Consider the following 15,203-nt stretch of genomic DNA (forward strand, 5'->3'; position numbering starts at 1 on the left):
TGTCTTGTTGATTTTCTCAAAGAACCAGCTCTGTGTTTCATTGATTCTTTGTAGTGTTCTCTGTTTTTCTATTTTATTGATGTTAGCCCTCAATTGGATAGTTTCTTGCTGTCTACTTGCTGTTATGCTTACTTTGTAGTGGAAAATTTAGTAGAGCCATTGTTTGTACCTGATGTAAACCCTGGAGTAATGGCTCACCTAGGTTTTGTAGTAATGTTTTGAAAATAATCAGTGATGTTATCTGAGATTTATGGAGTTTTTCCTGTAGGAGCCTCAGAGCTTTTGCATGTCTTCAGTCACAAGACATTCTTCACAAACTAGGAAGTCTTGTAATGGCTGGGAATTGCTTTGGTAATGTGATCCTTCAGACAACTCTTAGATCAGATCAATGGTTCTGGTATGTGGAAATTGACTTGGTAAAAAGTACTGTTCATGTAACAATAAAAACACTTCTGCAAAGCTGCTTGGAGTTCTGTCCACTGAGGCTGACCTCTCTGTTCTTTAAGGCTTCATTATATCCTCAAGTGTCTCTCTTTCTTCAGTTGTCCCACATGAAACAATTAACCAACATTACTTCTTTTGTTGTAGAGCTTTTCAGGTGTGCTGTTAAGTTGCTAGCTAGTATGAGATCTCTACCATGTTTTGTTTTGTTTTTTTTTTTAATGTAGGTTCTTAGTGCTATGAACTTTCCTCTTAGCATTATTTGTGTCCCATAAATTTGGGTATGTGTGGTGATACTTTGTGTATGATCTAACAAAGCTTGCCTGAAGATCAGAGGGCAAAGCTAGCCGTGAGTTAACCATAGAGGCCAGGCAGTGGTGGCACACAACTTTAATTCCAGCACTTGGGATCTCATGCCTTTGCTCCCAGTACTTGGGAAGTACACACGCCTTTAATCTCAGCACTAGGGAGGTTGAGACAGGAAGTGATATGGCTAGATGGAGAAAGGAATATAAGTTGGGAAGAGAAAGGAACTCAGTTTTTCAGGCTGAGAATTCAGGAGAGGTAAGAAGTCTTTCTAGTGGCTGGCTACTCTGCTTCTTTGATCTTTCAGCATTTATTCTGGCTCCAGGTTTTTATTATTAAGACCAATTAGAATTCATGCAAAAGGTGGTGTATTTATTATCATTGAATTCTAGAAAGTCTTTAATTTCTTTATTACTGTCTTGACCCTGTAGTCATTCACTAGATAAATGTTCAGTTTCCATGAATTTGTAAGCTTTCTGTTTTTTTCCTCTGTTGTTGTTTATATTTAGTTTTAATCTATGGTGTTCTGACAGGGTGCAGGGGATTATTTCAATTTTCTCGTATCTTTTGAGGCTTGCATTGTGTTTGAGTATGTCAACAATTTTGGGGAAAGTTCCATGAGGTGCTGAGAAGAAGGTTTATTTTTTATGTTTAGATGGAATGTTCTGTAAATATCAGTTGGGTTCATTTGGTTTATAAAGTCAGTTAGCTCGAGCATTTCTCTTGTTTAGTTTTTATCTGGAAGGCCTGTCCATTGTTGAGAGTGAAGTACTGAAGTCTCTCACTATCAGTGTGTGAGGCTGTGTGATTTAAGACGTGGAAGTATTTCTTTTACAAAGTTGTTAACCTTGTGCTTGTGGCATAGATGTTAAAAATCTAAATGTTATCTTGCTGGATTTTTCCTTTGATGAATATGTAGTGTTCTTTCCTATATCTTTTGATCAATTTTTGTTTGAATTCTATTTTGTTTGATATTAAAATGGCTACACCTGCTTACTTTTTAGGTCTATTTGCTTGGAATATCTTTTCTCCACCCTTAACCTTGTGATAATGTCTATCTTTTATGTTGAAGTGTGTTTCTTAGGTGCAGTAGAAAGATGAACCTTCTTTTTCATCCATTCTGTTAATCTGTGTCTTTTATTGGGGAATTGAGGCAATTGATAACTGAGTGATATTAATAAACAATGATTGTTAATTCCTCTTATTTTGTTGTTGCTGCTGTTGTTGTTGGTGTGTGTATGTGTTTGTGTTTGTGTGCTTCCCTTTTGCTTTTGCTGATGTGACATATTTATTTCCTTTGTTTTCGTATGTGGAGTTAATCTCCTTGGTTTGGAATTTTCCTTCTAGCACCTTCTGCGGCATTGCATTTGTAGATAGATATTGTATAAATTTGGCTTTATCATTGAATATCTTATTATCTCCATTTATGGTGAATGTAAATTTTTTCTGGGTATAGTAATCTGGGCTGGGATCTATGGTTTCTTAATCTGCAGCACATGTGTCCAAAGCCCTTCTGACTTTCAGAGTCTCCATTGAGAAGTCAGGTATAATTCTCATAGGTCTGCCTTTGTATGTTACTTGGTATTTTTCCTTTGCAGCTTTTAATATTCTTTCTTTGTTTTGTATGTTTAGTGTTTTCATTATTATGTGGCAAGGAGACTTTCTTTTCTATTCCAATCTATTTGGTCTTTTGTATGCTTCTTGTACCAGCTTGATAGGCACCTCCTTTGGGTTAGGAAAATTTTTATCTATGATTTTGTTGAAAATATTTTCTGGACCTTTAAGCTGGTATTCTTCTCCTTGCTTGATCTTTTCATAGTTTGCCAGAATTCTTGGATATTTTGTGTCAGGAATTTTTTAGATTTAATGTTTTCTTTGACTCATATACCCATTTATTCTACCATATCTTCAGCACCTGAGATTCTGGGATCATTTATATACTTTTTTTTTAATTTAGTTTTTGTTGTTGTTAATCTGTGAAAGACTTTCAGTTTATTGGATAAAAAGTACTATGTGGGCTGAGCAGGTCACTCAGCAAGTATTATTTTTGGGGTTGACCCAAGTTCAGATACCAACATCCAAGTCAGGAAGCTCTTAACCACCTGCTACCCCAAATCCAGGGGATCTGACATTCTCTTCTCTGGTGTGTCACCTATACACACATTCTTTCTCACATACACAAACATACACATAAAGATGAGGGTAGATTTTTTTTTTCAAAAGTGCTTGTGACTTATAAAGTAATTAGAGCAAAACAAGTTGCTTTAGATGTATAATACAAATCATACATTATTTCTTTAAAAATCTATGATCTTGCATTTGCTTTTTAAAAATTTACATTTCCATAGTCAGTTGCAGACTTACATCCAATTTTCAATCATTGGAAACAAAATAGTGTCTAAGTAATACTAATAGATATACTTTTCTTTATCATAAGGGAATGAGATACTTTAAGTAAGCAAAACTATTTTCTACAATGTCAAAACATCAGAGGGCTTCAAGTGAATCGCTCTAATTTTGGTGGAACAGCCCTTCTTGCCAAACCCATTTTCTATTTTTGGAAAATAAAAAAAAGCAGAGTGTACAAGATGAGTGCTGGCCAGTGATTTCTTTGATTTTGATCTTTGGTTAAAATCTTGTAGTTCTTGTTTAAGGGACTGTGTTAAATTTGTATCAAGTTTTGTGTCCCCCTTTATTGGTGGTGCCACCTATGTTATGTGATTTTATTAATTATAGTCTAATTATTTTGTTGTTTCTCTGAGAAATGATAGACCACCTATTTTTATATTCTAAAAATTTACTATATTATATTATGAGTTCCTTGAGTTTTTACTTGTTTGGGGACTTTCTATGGGGAAATAGTTTTAGTTTTTTCTTCTTAATGCTAAAGGTTCTCTCCTCATTTCTTGACACATCCATCTTTTCCAGGTGTTACAATCATCAGTGTTGGGTTTTTTTCAACTTTAAGTATTGATATGGTTAACACATTGGTTTTGGATTTTTTTTTTTAATTTATTATGTATACAGTGTTCTGCTTGCATGCCAGAAGAGGGCACCAGATCTCATTACAGATGGTTGTGAGCCACCATGTGGTTGCTGAGAATTGAACTCAAGGCCTCTGGAAGAACTGAGCCATCTCTCCAGCCCCTGGTTTTGGATTTTTTAAACTTTCTTACATATTATTGTCTCTGTGTTCTGTTTAGGTTCATTTGTCAACATCTCAGAACCTACAGTTAGTTTTCTGAGTGAGCCTCAATTGAGCATGTGCCCCTATAAGAAGCCTGGTTGCTATGTCTGTGAGAGATTGTGTTGATTGATGATTGATGAGGGAGTGTGATGATATCCCTAAGCAAGTGGGCCTGGGCTTGATAAGAGAACTAGCTGATCATGATACAGTGACCAAGCAAGAGAGAAAGCCAGGAAACAATATTTGTCCATGGTTTTGTCTTCATTTTCTAGCTTAAGTTTCTATCCTAAGCTCCCAAAATGATGGACTATGATCTGGCAGAATCAGCCAAATAAACCCTCTTACTACCTGAGGTGCTTTTGATTAGAGGATTTAATCACAGAAGCAGAGAAGTAAAAGATGGCACAACAAAAGAGATTTTGTTGCTGGGCAGAACCTAGGGATATTGCTTTGGAGGGATGCAGAAGATATCAGGACTTTAAATGGCAAAAGCCATAGGAAGCTGTACATGTAGCTTAATTAGCTGTTCTTGTAGGACCAGGAAGATGAGAATGTTGAGAGTAATGGCAGACAGAGGAGGTCAAGGTCATTGGATTTCAGTGGAAATAGACTATGAATAATTAAGCTAGAGGTCACTGTGTGATAAGTTGGCCCCAAATCTTTCTTCTTTCTGCTCATGCACTGAGAAATTGAGTGGCAGAACTAAAAAAATAATGGATTGATTTCTTAGATGGAATACTGAATCTGTTGGAATATAATTATTGATGACTCATTCAGGACTACAGTGAAAAAAAGCAACAAGTGAGATAGAAATAAATGAAAAATCTGTGAGTTTTAGAGAAAAATGATTCTAGCTTAAGATGGCAGTCAAGTGCTGAAACAGAGGTAGGAATTTTCAAGGAGATAGTTACCATTAAAAAGGAGGCCTGTGCTCTACAGTGGAAGCCTGAGTAGGTGCTCTAAAGGTAACACTCCATCCTGCTAAGACTTTAGTTAATGGTAGGAGTAGGCAAAGTGATTCTTAGTCCCAGGAAGCAACTTCATACAGACCCTGCTGCAACTCTGGTCCAACTGTGGTAAGATCCATCACAACTTAGAAGACAAATTTTCAGGGGAATCACCCATGTTGTACCGGTTCTGGAAACAAGAAAGAATCATAATTTCAGATTATGGATTCTTAGTCTGTGGTTTCAGTTCAGCACTGTTGCAGGCATATGTGTAGTAGAGTCAGAGCCTCAGTAGGAGACTGAGAGTTCATTGCATGAATCTGTGAAGATGAAGCCTGGGTTGCATTTTGAGACTACAAGATGTTGAGATACCTAAGTTTGATACACCTGTTGAGAGCCACATATAGGGAGTGAAAGTTACCTAAGAGAGAGATGCATGAGAAGTTGCAGGGCTAGAGCTCTCTAAGCCCTTTGAAACTGAAGCCCCATGTGTCTGACACAAAGATACAGGATTTGGTGTTTGCCCTGCTGGGTTTCAGTCTTGCCTTGGTCCAATATTCCCTCACTGTGTCTCCATTCCTCTCTTTTGGAAAGGGGAATGAATCTTCTATGCCATTGTATGTAGGAAAGATGTAACTTGTCTTCTGATTTTACAAGATGTCACAGTCAAGAAATTTCCTTGAGTCTCAGAAGAAACTTTGCAAATTTGAACTGTGTAGGGACTGTTCAGACTGTGAGGATCTTTGTCTTTAGACTAAATGGATTTTCATCATGGGATGACCATGACCTTACAGTGACCTAGGTCAGAGTGTAGTTGATTGGCTGAAAAACCTACTACATAGGATGTTGCATTTGAACACTTGTCTCTCTTTGGTGGCTTTCTTTGTGACAGTATCCTTAAGCAAGTGGGTCTGGGCTTGATAAGAGAACTTGCTGATCAAGAGACAGTGACTAAGCAAGACAGAAACCTTAGAACCTTTATGCTTATGGAACCTTTATTGAGAGGAGGCTTTTTGGATAAAATTCCTGATTGGGGATGGGCTTTGCATGTATATAGCCTCAACCTATTTCCTGTTCTTTGTGTCTACTGTGTTGTGGTTGAAACTAATAAACTATCTTCCTTTTCATACTGTTACATTTTCACTACTATTATAGACTGTATTCTTAAATCACAAAGGGTACATTACAAGCAATTGCTGTTCAATGCTAAACTATTTTGCTGGCCTGCTGTTTTTATTTTTTTTTTTAAATTTTTTGAGAAGGTTTATCTATGTAGCCTTGGATGTCCTGAAAGGAGGTGTGTAGACGAGGCTGGCCTCCAACTTAGGGATCTACCTGACTCTAGTTCCCAAGTGCTAGGATTAAAGGTGGACCAGCATGCCTTGCTCTTTTTGTCCTTATACTATTGGCATAGCCTGGAATGTAGGTTTTTGTAAATGTCAAACATATGGTGTTGTGCTGATCTTCAGCCACATCTTGAATTTTGAAATTTGGCAGAGGTTATCATTCTATTTCCCAGGATAGCGTGTATTCATGACATTAATGCTACCTGAGTCTTGTGAGTTGTTGGATTGTAGTTGTGTGAGTTATTGGATTGCAGTTGTGTGGCATTCTTCCTGTCTGTTGTATATGTTTTGACATTTGTTTGAATAAATATGAGTATTTTGCCTGTAAGCATCAACATGCACTACATGTGTGCATTGTCCTCACAGTAGTCAGAAGACAGCCTCAGAACTCTTGAACTTTGAGTAATGGATAATTGTGAGCCCTCATGTAAGTACTGGCAATTGAGCCTACCCATTTGCAAGATCAGCAAGCAATCTTAACTGCTGAGCCATCTCTCTTGCCCTACACTGTTTATTTATGATCAACGTTTATATTGCTAATGTTTTCATCTGTCCACTTGTAACTGTTTAGACATGCATTCCCTTTTTAATAAGATTTTATTAATGCTACAGTTAAACTGGAGCACTTTAGATTTCTGGAAAATGAAGACAGAACTGGAGTGAAGGCATACATCTTTTAGGAACTTCAGTAAAAATCTTTGAGTTCTTCCTATGTTTTTCTTTGATTAATTGATTTTTGTGGGGGAGACAGGGTCTTTATATCTACCTCTGGCTGTCCTCGGACTCATTGCCTAGACTAGGCTGGCATCCAACTCAATGAAATACATCTGTTTCTGCCTTCTGAGTGCTGGGATTATAGGCATGAGCCAATGCACCAATTTTTTTTTTTTTTTTAGTTAGTAATTGTTCATACAATGTCTCTGGTGTTTACTCAGTACTGTTGATCTGTTTGCTTATCTCTCTCTTTTAAAGTCTGTTAATTATCATATTTCTTGCAAGGTGTGCAGAAATGACAAGAGGTGAACCTCTTATTCAGTTTCCTTCTGAAATGACCAGAAATATATGAATATATTGTCAAAGAAGTATATATTTACAACACTGTTATGATCATGCTTTCTGTTACACACATGTATGGGATATTTTAGAATGCAGTGACCTATGATGATGTACATATTGACTTCACTTGGGAAGAGTGGGCTTTGCTGGATCTTTCCCAGAAGAATCTGTACAAAGATGTGATGCTGGAAACCTACAGGAACCTCACTACTATAGGTAAGATTGAATTTTCCTTCTCTTTTTAAAATAAAGGGATAACTGTTTCTTGGTTGTTAATGCTCTTCTATAATTTTGATTGAGAAAGAGGAAGAATGAGTTGAATAAATCAGTCAGGGTTCATTGAAGATAATAGCTTAAATTTTATATAATTTCCAATAATATATCATATATTTTCTTGTACTATATTTTAGGCTACAATTGGAAAGACCATAATATTGAAGAATATTATCAAAGTTCTAGAAGACATGGAAGGTAATTTTAATGTGCAAGTGGATACAAATGTGCCTCTGAGTAAATTTTAATGTGTCTGGAAGTTTTAAGTTTACAACAGTGTAAATAAGCACAGCCTTAAGTGTATTGATGGTTATTAAATTCTCACAAAATCATGTACCTCAATGTCATGGAGCTGATTTGTGTTTGCCTGTCATTCTTATAAGAAAGAAGACGAAGAAACAGTGCCTTAACACATATCACCATTTGAATCATAGCTCCATGGGAGCTATGCTGTAGAACTTCCAATCTGTTTAATTTCATACCATTCAGATATTGCTAAAGGTATACACAATTGCTAAAGGTATATGTCCAAAATCTTCTAATAACTAAATAGTTCATAGTAAAGCTGGTATTACTCATATACTTGTAGCAACTATGCTAAGTTTAGTGAGAGGGGAAGTTTATGAGAGTCAAGAAAGTTGTAGAGAAACCTTAATCCCTATATTACATGTCCGCGAGGAATAGAAAGTGAAACTGTGAACGCAATGTGGAAACCCCTTATTTGTTATTCTTTTACTAGGTATATTATATGTCACTCTGGATATAAGCCATGTGAGCATAGAGATATGGAAAGAAGTAATCTTTTTCCCAGAGTAATTGGAAGTTATATAGTAGTCTCTACTTTTAGTAGACTTATTGAATGTGATACAAGTTTACAATTAGTTTTTTAATTCCATTAAGAATACATCAATAAACACACACTGCAGAAAATCCCTATGAATATTAGAAATGTGGAAATTCTTTGGTTTGTCTTGGTTCACTTTGCAAATGTATGATTCATAGTGTAGGAATATTTACAGATGCAATCGATGTGGCAAAGCTCTGAGTTTTTTCAGTTCTCTTTAAATATGTGAAAAAAAATATAAAAATGAATAAAAATGTGAGCCTTGTAATAAAGGCTCTTACCATCACTGGTCTCTTCAAAGATGGAAAACAATGCTTAATGAGGGGGAACACCATGAGTGTAAACACAGTGATAAAACCTTAAGATCTGACTCCTCTTTACAATTAGACCAAATTGTAAAGTTAATTCATTCAGGTAAAAAAAAAAAAATTCATGAGTGTCATGTATGTGGTAAAGCTTTTACATGTACCAATTATCTTCGCAGGTCTGAAAGAAGTCTTACTGGAGAGAAACCCTGTGAATATACTCAATGTGCCGATGCATTTCCATATCACAGTCATTTTCAAAGACATGAAAGAATTTCTGCTCGAAGAAAACGCAATGAATGTAATCAGTGTGGAAAAATCTTTGCAAACCACAGTTATCTCCGAATACATAAAAGAACACATACTGGAGAGAAACCCTGTGAGTGTGAGCAATGTGGTAAAGCCTTTGCACATCTTAGCAGCCTCCAAAGACATAAAAGAACACATACTGGAGAGAAACCCTACAGATGTAATCAATGTGACAAAGCCTTTTCACAACCCACTAGTCTCCAAATACATATAAGAACACATACCGGAGAGAAACCCTATGTATGTTATCAATGTGGCAAAGCCTTTTCACAACACAATATTCTACGTGTACATAAAAGAACCCATACTGGAGAGAAACCCTGTAAATGTAATGAATGTGGTGAAGGCTTTGCAAGTCACAGTCATCTTCAAAAGCATGAAAGAACGCATACTAGAGAAAAAACCTACAAATGTAATGAATGTGGTGAAGCCTTTGAACGTCACAATTATCTTCAAAGGCATCAAAGAATTCATACTGGAGAGAAACCCTATGAATGCACTCAATGTGGCAAAGCCTTTGCATATAACAGCTATCTCCGAATACATGAAAGAACACATACTGGAGAGAAACCCTACAATTGTAGTCAATGTGGTAAAGCTTTTGCACGTCACACTAGTCTCCGAATACATAAAAAAATACATAGTGGAGAGAAACCTTATAAATGTAATCAATGTGATAAAGCCTTTTCAGAACAGAGTTATCTCCGAATACATGAAAGAACACATACTGGTGAGAAACCCTACCAATGTACTCAATGTTGTAAAGCCTTTGCACATCACAGAAGTCTTCAAATACACAAAAGAACACATACTGGAGGAAACACTTTGAATGCAAGTAATGTGGTTAAGCCTTTGCTTTTAACAGTAGTCTTTGAAGTCATGAAAAGAAATCATACTGAAGAACAAACCTAAAAATGTCATCAGTGTGGTAAAGTCATTGCACTTCATGAGTCTTTATACAAGAGGAGAACTTTGTGTGTAGTCAATCTGTTATAGACTTTGCATACAATAGTAATCTTTGAGAACCTGAAAGAATTCACACCAAATGGAAACCAAGTAAAGAATTCTGTAGGACCATTAGCCAACACACTTACATTCAGTTAAATAAGATTATTCTGAAGAAAAAAATCTGACAAGTGTCAACAATCTGTTCAAGCATGATGATGTACCTCTTTTATTTGCACCTCTAAACTCATGTGGAAAAAGCCCTATGAATTTAAATGATAATTAAATTTAGATTTCACACTTCAATTACATGAAATAATCCATACAGGTGTAAAACTTCATGGGTGTAGTGGTTCTATCCCCTCCGAGTCTTCCACTCTTTCCATTTTTGGCAACTACATACAGCTGTCTGACAGCACCCTGTAGGCCCCCATTTCATGGACTACACTTGGACCCTAAAGCTCCTCACTCTCCACACTCTCACCCCTGTCACCTTTCTAAAGATATTTTAAACAGACATTTTATATCCATTTGGCTAACCACTAATGATACAATGGACCCCATGAAATTCTAATTTCCCAGGAATCTCATTCTGGGCAAAGATTGAGTCTAGGGGGGGCGGGGAGACAAGAAAAAACTTTTCTACTGAAGAAACATGTACTCCTTATGTGAATACCTTACACAGAAGAAAGCTGAGAATGAGGGAGGGATTTAGGGATGGAAAAAAATTCATTATATGGCTTAGTTAGATTACTTAGTTATGCATACCTCTTGCCATCTATCTAAACCTATTTGTACTCCAGGGATTGATTATTTACCTTATATCTTCATTACTGTTACATTAGTCATACTGAATAAAGATGTTTTCAATTTTTTTCCTTTTCCTATTGTTTATTTTTATTTTAAGGGAATAGTCTCACTATGAATGTTTGGCTGGTCTGAAACTCACTCTATAGACTAGACTGTCTTAGAACATCAGAGAGATCTGCCCATCTTGCTTTTAGAGTTCCTGCATTATAGTGGACATGTCACAACTGGACAACTTGGTTCTTTTAATTGGCCTAATAAAGATGAGTGGCTGAACCTGGCTGTTTAGGGTAGCCATGACACAGACTCTGGTCCTAACTCCAGTAATAGGAGGCTCCCATCAAATGCAGGCCTCCTGCTTTAAAGTCCACTGTCTTCTAAGTATGAGCAATATTATTTTTCTTTATCATTGAGTCTGTTATAACTCATCAAAGGACTAGTTCAGAGTTCTGTCCTTATTCTTCAAATGGTGAAACCTAGGCTCACAGAAATAAGTAACACCTCACTAAATGAAGTTGAAGCCACTTAAGCCAGGCATGGTGGCACTAGCCTGTAACCATAGTACTTAGAAAGTGGAGGCAGGAATTTTAGGATTTAGAAGTCATCCAAGGTGAGAATGGTCAGTGGGGATAGTGAGAGGCCCAGAGAACCTAGGGAGACTGTGATTGGCCAATGTCCCTAGTCTTCCCTGCGGTATGAGAACTTTAGGGCCATGAGACCAGCAAGTATTAGCTGAGGTATTTACCACCCAAAATTTTCTGTTCTTGATAATGTTTCCTGTCCAAGGCAGCCTAGGTCACTTCAGGGTTGGAATGCTGTTGCTCATTAAAGAGTAGAAGTCTGCAGGTGGGAGAATTAGCCTTAGGAAGAGATGAGATATGATAATAGCATATCCAGTGCAATGTGTTCAGCTGTGAAACCACACACACACACAACTTACAGAAACGGATTCAGTCCGTTTTCTTCATGTATTTGTGCGTACTTATTCACACATACTTAACAAGAAAGAAATTGGAAGAAAAGAATTTGGGAAGGGATAGAGAGAGGACAAGGGAGGGGAAGAGTGATACAATATTTTAATTAAAATATGAAAATAAACTTTAAGTTAAAGGGTGGCTAGAGAGATAAGAGTTAAGACATTGTTACAAACAATACGGGTTCCAATCCCAGAAACCTCCTGGTAGCTAGCAACCTGCTGTAATTCCACTCCCAAGGCATCTGATGCCTTCTTCTGGCCTCTGCAGGCACTTTGCACAGATACATGGAGACAAACACCCATATCCATTACAAAAATAAAGCTTAAAAATGAAATTCTAATGGCTGGAGAAAGAGACTTGGGTTCAATTCCCAGCGCCCACATGGCAACTCACAACTATCTAACTCCAATTTCAGGAAACCCAGCACCCATGGCAAAGCACCAATGCACATAAAATAGAAATGAACAAATAAAAAGGTTTGTTTAAAAAATGGAATTCTTTATGGTGATGTCACAGCCCTGAGGTAATAATCAGTGCTAGGTAAAATGAACTCTTTCTGTTACTACACAGAAGCAGCTGTGGCCTTCCTCTAAGCTAGCGTCCTCAGAAGCAAAAGCAGCTTTATTCTGAAGTTTGAGTAGCTTGGCAGGACTGTTCATCTGAGAGCAGCAGCCACAGTGCTGATAGGGGACTTTTCCTTGGGGATTTCAGAATTTGTGTTCTCTGTCCTTTGTATGTGTGAGAATTGTGACATTGATACATCTTTTCAGTGTATATTTTAGATCATATAATCTAAAAGATGGATTTGCTATGTAAATCTCCATCTGCCTCAGTGGCTAGACTTGCACTCTCCTGTCCCTATTTAACCTGTTCAAAGTATAACCTGGGACCGGAACCTAAAATAGATTTAAGGATGACAGCATGTGTGGAATGCAAAATCTGTTCTAGGCTGGCTTCTCCTTTAGCATTCATTACCCAGAGCTAGATGCACACTGTTATTACAAAGATTTTTATTAGCCTTTTCAGTATTTGGGGTGATTTCTTTCTGGAAAGTATAATAAGTCTAGAACAGCCATACCTCCAGCCTTTTAGAAAAAAAAAATGTTTCCGAGACAAGTTCTCCTATGTTGACTCAGGTAACCTTGATCACACTCTGTTGCTCCACGGGGCAGTGACCCTGCTGTCCTCTTGATCAAACCAACTAAATTCTTAAAGGGCTCAACCATCACTGAGTTTTAAAATTGCCCATTTGAGTCATGTAGTCAACTGTCCATTGCAGTAACAAGAAAATGATTTGCACGTGGAACATAGCTTCTGCCTTTAGACCAGAATAGGAGGAATAGTTTCTTGTGTATACCCCAGGGGGAAACAGGGTGGGTAATTATCTGTTGGAGTCATCATTATGAAGAAGGACTTGATTGTGGCAGGGGGAGTGGTTTTGTAATTTTCCAGTGTAACACGAATCTTAAAAGGTCTTATTAATAAAAACAAACCCAGAGCCAGGTATTGGGGTGAACACTGAAAGATCAGAGAAACAGAATAGGCCACAGCTAACCTCACCTGGCCAACTTCTTAGCTGATCCTGTTTCCTCAAACTGGAAGGAAGCCTCTGAATCCTCATCCAGAATGAATCTGCTGCTAAAATCTGCTGAACTGCTGCTAAAAGTCTAAAAACTTAACCAGCTCTAGTTCCTGGTTTTCATGCCTTATATGCCTTTCTGTTTCCTGCCATCACTTCCTGGGATTAAAGGCATGTTACCATGCATGGCTGTTACCAGTGTGACTTTGAACTCACAGAGATCCAGACGGATCTCTGCCTTCAGAATGCTAGGATTAAAGGCATGTGTCCATCTTCTGGCCTCTATATCTAGTGACTGTTCTGTTCTCTGACCCCAGATAAGTTTATTAGCGTGCACAATATACTGGGGAACACAATATCACCACATTCCAGTTTGTATTAATTCGTGTCATATAAATGAAGGCAGAACAGATTGGTGTACAATTTGGGAAGGTTAGCTTGAGCCAATGAATAATTGAATTTCCAATTAGGGAACTCTCCTATGCACATGTTTGACATATCTCCTTTGCCATCCTGATTGACACAGTTAAGTCAATTGAAAAAATTGAGATACAGGCCATTGGCTGAATCTGTGTCTGTCAGATCTCAGCAGCTAACATTGCACATAGATACAAGGTCATACAATATCTTACGAATGCCATTCCCTCTACCAGGGAATGGCCTTCTCTTTTTAAAAGTCTGTATAGCTTTGTGCCTTTTTCAATTATATTTATCTTTTTAAAAAGGTAATTATTAGTTTCCTTTTTTTTAAATCAAGAGACTTTTCTATTCATTTTACATACCAACCACAGATTCCTCTGTCCTCCCTCCTCCCGGCACCCGGCCTTACCCCTAACCCACCCACCCCCCATTCCCACCTCCTCCAAGGCAAGGTGTCCCATGGGGAGTCAGCAGAGCCTGGTACATTCAGTTGAGGCAGGTCCAAGCCCCTCCTAACTGCACCAGGGTTGTGCAAAGTGTCTCATCATAGACACTAGGCTCCAAAAAACTGGCTCATGCACTAGGGACAGGTCCTAATCCCACTACCTGGGGGCCCCCTATCCAGTTCAAGCTAAACAACTGTCTTGCTTATGCAGAGGGCCTAGTCCAGTACCATGAGGGCTCCTCAGCTATTGGTCCACAGTTCATGTATTTCCACTAGTTTGGCTAGTTGTGTCTGTACTTTTTCCAATCATGGTCTCAATATCCCTTGCTCATAGAATCCCTCCTCTTTCTCATTGATTGGACTACTGGAGCTCTGCCTGGGATCCGGCCATGCATCTCTGCATCTGCTTCCATCAGTCACTGGATGAGGATTCTATGATGACAATTAGGGTATTCAGCCATCTGATCACCAGCGTAGGCCAGCTCAGGTACCCTCTTGACTATTGCCAGTAGACTATGGTGGAGTCATCCTTGTGGATTCCTGGGAACCTCCCTAGCACTCGGCTTCTCCCTATTCCCATGGTGTCTTCATTTATCATGGTATTTCTTTCCTTGCTCTCCCACTCTGTTCCTGTTCCAGCTCAAACCTCCCACTTGCCTAAGCTCTCATACCCCATCCCTTGCCCTCCATTAGCTCCCTTACCCCCAGTTTGCTTATGTAGATCTCATCTATTTCTCCATCACTGAGCAATCCACGTGTCCTTCCTAGGGTCCTCCTTACTAGCTAGCCTCCCTGGAGCTGTGCATTGCAGTCTGCTTATCCTTTGCTTTATATCTAGTATCCAATTATGAGTGAGTACATGCCATATTTGTCCTGCTGAGTCTGGGTTACTTCACTCAGGATATTTTCTAGTTCCATCCATTTGCCTATAAACCTCATGATGTCATTGTTTTTCTCTGCTGAGTAGTACTCCATTGTGTATATATACCACATTTTGTTTATCGATTCTTCAGTTG

At 38.0% G+C, this 15,203-nt stretch overlaps 1 protein-coding gene across 1 annotated transcript in view; it reads left to right on the plus strand.

Moving 5' to 3' along the window:
- Positions 1-10,452, plus strand: part of LOC131894500 (zinc finger protein 431-like) — a 38,315-nt gene extending 27,863 nt beyond the window's left edge. Inside the window, exons 2-4 of the mRNA XM_059244774.1 lie at positions 7,373-7,499; positions 7,694-7,754; positions 8,885-10,452. Coding sequence (XP_059100757.1) covers positions 7,373-7,499; positions 7,694-7,754; positions 8,885-9,926 — 1,230 coding nt within the window. The 3' untranslated portion in view covers positions 9,927-10,452. The remainder of the gene's footprint in view (positions 1-7,372; positions 7,500-7,693; positions 7,755-8,884) is intronic.
- Positions 10,453-15,203: the final 4,751 nt, after the last annotated feature.

Source organism: Peromyscus eremicus, chromosome 17 (assembly GCF_949786415.1).
Source record: "Peromyscus eremicus chromosome 17, PerEre_H2_v1, whole genome shotgun sequence".
In the NCBI taxonomy this organism is placed as follows: Eukaryota; Metazoa; Chordata; class Mammalia; order Rodentia; family Cricetidae; genus Peromyscus; species Peromyscus eremicus.